The sequence below is a fragment of the Juglans microcarpa x Juglans regia genome, chromosome 2D (assembly GCF_004785595.1).
Source record: "Juglans microcarpa x Juglans regia isolate MS1-56 chromosome 2D, Jm3101_v1.0, whole genome shotgun sequence".
NCBI classification, from domain to species: Eukaryota; Viridiplantae; Streptophyta; class Magnoliopsida; order Fagales; family Juglandaceae; genus Juglans; species Juglans microcarpa x Juglans regia.
Window position 1 is genome coordinate 5,260,956 of NC_054596.1, and position 6,561 is coordinate 5,267,516.

The window sequence follows — 6,561 nt, forward strand, 5'->3', positions numbered from 1 at the left end:
TGATTCCTGTTTACGGGCTAGAACCCGAATTGCAAAAATTGGGTGCACCTAGTCCAGGTACCGCAACCCGGTTAATTTTTTTTTTAGTTTAAATGCTTTGATCTTTCCACAAATTAAACTCTTCCAAAATTTGTTTCATGTCAACCTTTCGTTCCTTAAGTCGGATATTATATATATATGGCATGGGGCAGAAAAAATTCAAAAGTTTTGGTTTTATTAATGCATGTACACGAATGATCATCGTGTGTTGGTAAGCTAGAAAACTTAAAATGCCAACTTTTTGTGAAAAAAAATTGACAGCAAGCAACCGACCGAGTAGTGCCAGTAGATCGGGCCAGAATCAAAACATTTGTTCTGATCTTTCTTTTTGTATCTGCCATTCTTCCAACTAACAGTCCCTGATCAATTTCATGGCACCTACAAACTTTTACTTCATCTTAATCTCACAGCTGCAATTGGCCTATATAAACCAGTACTCCACTTTGTTCTTAATTGACCTTATATTTGCCTCTCCATATACCCAAGCACCAGCAAAATAATGCCTTTCCATAGACATCCACCGCCACCTCCAGATCCTTTCGGCCCACCTCCACCGCCACCCCTGGATCCTTTCGGCCCACCGCCACCGCCGCCAAATATTTACGGGCCTCCTCCACCACGTCCTGAATTCTATCCTCCACCTCCACCGCCACATCACCATCATCCACCAGGACCACCCCCACCACCTTATGGCTATGCACCACCACCTGGTCCCCCTCCACCCCCACAACCTTACGGTTTTGCAGACCCTTATCGTCCTCCTCCTCCACCATGGAATCGCCCTCCTCCGCCGCCTTACTAGCATGCACTGTATCACGCACTTCAACAGATCGAGCCAGGACGCTATGAAATAAGGAAAAATAAGGACGGATCTTATATTGTTCTTATTCTTTTTTCTTTGTTCTTTTTTGGCTTTTGTTCCTTTTTTTCTTTCTTTCCGAGGAAGCAATAAGATATATTTATGTATCTTGTGCAAGGTATGTAATTTTCCCCACATCTTTCTGCAGTACTGCTAAATATGAATACGAGGGACGATCTAGTATTTTATTGTGTACATAATACATCGAATTTTGTTTGATACTCTCCATAGTATGTTTTTTTTTCCCTGGTATTCTCATAATTGTCGTATGGAGGAAGATAAATCAGATAGGTAATGATTGGCAGAGGCTTTTTATATATATATATATATATATATATATATATATATATATATATATACATCTTACCAACGATCCAGCGGACACAACTTTATCAGGAGAAATACTATATCATAAAAAGCCCCTCCCAGCAGTACCATTTATGTTGATTTTCTGACTTAGAAATTGTGCAAGATGTTGATCAGAATTTTAGTTATCTGAATAATGTATCCAATAGTGACGATCCCACTTATCGAACAAAGGTGAAAGGTGGGCTGCTAAATAACGCAAGAATCTTACCCAAGATATAGATGCCTAATCTGGTCCCTCATGTCTTAAGAAGTTCGAAAGAACAAATGTCCTGTGTCAGCATTCATAATTTGAGATGAAAATTGTAAGAACAATATGGAGGGGTGCTGTTTCTATTGGACACCGCAGAGTGAGCGATGTTGAGGACGATCTTGGCGCAAATCTTAATAAAACTGGTTACAAGATCATATCTATAAAACCCAAGAGACAGATTAGCTTTCATAACCAAACATTACAAGAGAGAGCTATGTGCTCGTAAATTGATGGCTCAATCTCCAGACTACAGGGATTATTACAGCACGAACAGCAATATATACGCATAGCCTTGTGCCTACAAGGTATGGAGCTGTTGACAATCCACGACTTCTAAAATGCTAACCATCGTAATTTTTTTTTGTCCAAAATGTTCAAGGATTTAAAGCTATTTCTCAATATATAAATATGTCATATGTATAACTCAAACTAATCGAGTCTCAGCAGGTATTGTTCCCTGAAATATCCTCACCCTTGCCTTGGTCGCCTGCAACATAATCACAGAAGCTTAATATTAGGTTTCCTAGTTGTTTGCAGTACAGGATTCCAACTTCTTCTTCTTCCCCACTTTCTCCGCAGTTAGTCCCAAAAGTTTCCAAAGAAAAAAAAAAAAAAAAAAAAAAAAAGACAGCAAAAGCGAACCTGTTTCTGCCAATTTGTGAAGGTTGTAACCAGAGCGAGCATGACTGCTTGTACAGTAGAGCCAGCCAATATCCCAATCCATAGGCCCTTCCCTCTTAAATGTAGAACAAAACCCAATACAACAGCCCCTGGTATTCCAACCAAGTAATATGCTCCAAGGTTGACAAAGGCGCCTATATGTTGCAACCCACTTCCTCTAGCAACCCCTAATGCAAATGAGAGAATAACACTCTTAGGAGGCATTAGTTCAAGGGAAGGATGCTCAAAAGAAACAGATCCAATCTTGATCCAAAAATTCGAAACACGTGTTAAATGCTGCCAGAGTATCAGAATTCAACTCCCTTTTGGTTGTCTTTTGCTCAAGTTAAAAGACTAGGCGCACACACAGTATTATATTTTAGCCTGGGGTTATTAAGCAATTGTTAATCAGATACAATCCAAAATATAGATATTTCAAGATGGACAAGTGCGGAACTGACCAGAAAGCAGAGTTTGTGAGGTGTCCATGATTACCGATAAACAGAGTAATGGAGTCATTCCTTTCATATAATCCACAATTTCCTTTTCATCGCTGTAAGCATACCCCCAGACAGAACGGCAGCAAAAAAGAGTTGTGCCCACAGTGACTATCTCTATGGCTCCAAGAAACATCGCAGCACTGACAGATAATCGTGCTACTTGTGGATTCCCAGCTCCTAGTTCATTTGAAACCCGAGTGCTGCAAAATGTCCATTGCATTCATTTTCAATAGTTTAATGCAAACATGTGAGGTTTATGAACTAGTAGGCAGTCTCAGATTAAACCTTGCAGCAGCACCAACAGCATATGGAACGTAGTAGTGCAGTGTCATTATCGAAAGGCTGCTCAAATTGGCTACGAAAAATTAGAATCCATGAATTGATAATTCTGTATTCATTTAGCATAGGGCTAATTAAGGAACCATACCATATAGAAAGAACAGAGGTTTCAATTGTCGGATTTGGAAAAAGCCCAGAAAGCAGTACAAGCAGTTCACATGACCACCATTCAAGACTAGTAGTTTATTGGCAAAAAAAAAAAAAAAGCCTTATCGGTAAGTACTTTGAAAAATAAAATGGAGAGGAAAATCAAAGAAGTCTAGTTAAAACGTAGAAAGGAGATGTTACCAAGCCATCACAGCAGAGGGGATAGCAAAGCGAAAGAACTCCCTAACGCTTCGGAAAACATCCTTCGAAAACGAGATGCGGGTTTTCTCACAAGCTGAAGAATACCTTATGTATAATCCAAGCATGGTTGCATTGAACCAATACGATAAACCATTAGCTAAAGCTGCTCCAATAATTCCCAGTTTAAAGTTAAAAGTCAAAGCCCAACAAAGAGGAACATGGAAGCATATCGTTGCGCAAGAGGTAAAGAGCATTGGAATGATCAAGCCTTGAGATTGGAAGTAGCGAACCAACGATTGGAGAACGGCAAAGCCGAATAGTGCCGGAGTGAGAAAAATTGAGTATTTTCCAGCTTCAAGTGAGATTGAAGGGTCTTGGCCAAGCAGTGCCAACACTTTGTCGACAAATATCCAGAGTAGAGATACCGGCAGACAAACCAATGTAAGACAAAGTATTGCACAGTAAGTATATATCCCGAGTTGCTGGTACTGCTCTGCCCCATAAGCTTGCCCACATAGAGTTTCCAAAGCACCAGACATTCCAAACTGCTTGGCATTCAAATTTGGTCAATTCGTCTATTAAGCTTCAGTTAGGAAGTAAAAAGCACGTACTCAATCAAAGTTGAGGGGGGTTGAGACGGACTTATAACAAGGGCAAGCCATATTAACTTCTTAGCATTCAATTAAGAGGCTTGCATGGTCATTTCAAATATTGTTTGCATCAAGCTCATAAAAAACATTAGCTTAGTTAGATCTCGGCTCATGTTAATCTGGCCAAGATCAAGCTTCGAGTTGGGGCCAACCGTTACAAGAATTATGGGGAAGAAGATGGAAAAGAGACGGTCAAGATAATATACGTAATTGCTTAAATTATGAAATTATCATTGCAGGAACAACCGTTACTACAACAACTCAATCCTTTAAGCTTAGATATTTTCAAATTGTCTCAATATGTCCTTAAAAAGTAAAGGGAAAGTACGAGGGTTACTAAAAATTAGTTTCCCAGACTTTTCACCGGGGATGATAATTAACGATGTCTTAAAAGCTAAAACGAAATAGAGGGATAAAGTAAAAAGAAGAGGGTAAAGGAAGGAGAACTTCACAAGAAGACTGAAGCCAGTGACGTTGGTGAAAGAGACGGCTATAGCGACACCGGAGAGTGAAAGTTCACCCAGATGTCCTACCATCATCAGCGACACAACCTGTAACAGATACTGTGACACTGTAACCACCACCATCGGTGCTGCCAAGAAGCTCAACCTCTTCAGCTCTTCCGCAAAGGCACCCCGTCCTATAGTCGGTTTCCATACCCTCTCTTCCCTTGCTGGTGACAACGGTGCTTCTTCCATTCCCCACTACTTACTCCCTAAATGCTTTTCCCTAACAAATTATAGGATTTTCAATATGGAATACTGGGTTACTTGTAGCTGCGAAGGTTGAAGTAGCCGCAAGATTAGTTTGATTTTCAGGAGAAGGGAGAAATGAGAGAGAAAAACAGTCTGGGGGTGGTGAGACAGAGGACAATACCCTTGTCAAAGGATCATAATTATAATATAAAATCATTAATATTATACATATCAGAAAAGAGAATAAGTTTTCTCAAATATTCATTTCATTCAAGATATTTACATTGTGCCCCTTGACAGAATATATAGGCATGAGGTGCTGCAAGTTGATAACAGAAAGGAATAAAATTGGTTACAACCGAATCAGAATAAAAAGCAAAATCATAAAGATTCTGGAAGGTCGTGAAGCTGCTGAGGTGGCTTCTGCTGCTTCTTGTTTTGCTCAGTGGTATCATTTGGATTTATGCTAATAATACACATCAATCAATCAATCAATTTTATACTCGCATCATTAAGATTAGCATCCACATCCGGATGCCGGCTACGGTTACACGTGGAATCAGTTGAGTTCATGTGTCTGAAAAATTTAAACCTAACTCAATATCTAAATACACAGTTTTTACATCATTAATCACTTAATTTAATATCTTTTTACACGTAAAACTCATAATTTTTTTAACTGAATATTTCTTTACAAGCGAAATTCATAATTTTTTTTTAATTTCTCATAAATACATCTAAACTCATCTTAATACCTAAACACATCTAAACTCATCTAAACTCATCTTAGATAGACTATACAAAACTCACTCCACTATTTTAATTCACTATTATTCATAAAGAACTCAACTAATCTCAACTCAACTCAACGTCCAAACATAACTTAAAGCTTCCAATTCCCTAAATTTTAGCAAAAAAATTTAACGGTTTGACAAAATTTCCTCTACATCCAATTCCCTATTTTAGGGAAGAAAAGTGTTATATATATAAAGAGAATACATAAAAATAAACTCATAAATTAATGTGTCTTCATACGATCTATTAGATCTACTTTATAATAAAATTAATTTTACAATCTGATATATTGCATTAAGCCTTGTGAGTTTACTTTTATATAATTCTTTTGTAACTAACAAATAAAACAAATTATTGTTCTAATCATCTACTTTTTCTCTCATGCTCATATTTATTATAGTTAAAATTTTAAAAAAAATGTCACCATTGAGATGATCCAATTTTTTTTTTTAAAAAAAAAAAAAATTGATTGACCATTTGTGAAAATATGATTTTTTTAAATATTATTGTTACGAAAGTACTATGTTAAAAATAATTAAATAATTACGAAAAAAATAATAGTTAAAGATGTACAAAAAATGAGTAGAAAAAATAAGAAAGAAATATTATTTTAATAGAATAGAGAAATAATAAAGAGTGAGATGTAGGATGTTTTAGAAAGATGAGTAAAATTTAAGAAAAAAATTTAGAAAAATATGACTTTTAGTTAAAATTTGAAGAAAATTTTTTTCATCCAGATGTGAATGCTCTTATATACAGTAACAAAATCCTCAATTTTAGACCATATGAAATCGTAATATTCATATTTTGTTGGTATCCTTATTCTCCTACATTAATCTTTTCTTTTAATTTTTATACTTTCTTTATGTATCTGGAATGTTTGTGTTATTAATAATAATGGCACTATAATATCATCGGTTTTGAGATTTTGATTATAATCCCAAACTTATTCTTCCACCGTAAATGAGGGTGTATTAATAAAATTAAGCATCCTACTCTTTTTTTTTGTAAACAAATATTTTGTTGCACGCATGAGCACCCCTCAACTCCTAAAACTCTCTTAATATTAAGATTCTTTTACAATCAGTTAATACCAGCATATTGTCATGACTTCATT

General features: G+C 36.5%; 1 protein-coding gene across 1 annotated transcript; it reads right to left on the bottom strand.

Annotated features, from left to right (window-relative positions):
- Positions 1-1,882: 1,882 nt before the first annotated feature.
- LOC121248800 (protein DETOXIFICATION 14-like) lies at positions 1,883-4,821 on the bottom strand. The gene is made up of 7 exons (XM_041147379.1): positions 4,407-4,821; positions 3,305-3,849; positions 3,105-3,191; positions 2,963-3,019; positions 2,639-2,877; positions 2,160-2,365; positions 1,883-2,004 (listed from the first exon to the last, which is right to left on the bottom strand). The coding sequence occupies exons 1-7, from the start codon at positions 4,650-4,652 to the stop codon at positions 1,942-1,944; spliced, it is 1,443 nt and encodes a 480-aa protein (XP_041003313.1). The 5' UTR covers positions 4,653-4,821; the 3' UTR covers positions 1,883-1,941.
- Positions 4,822-6,561: the final 1,740 nt, after the last annotated feature.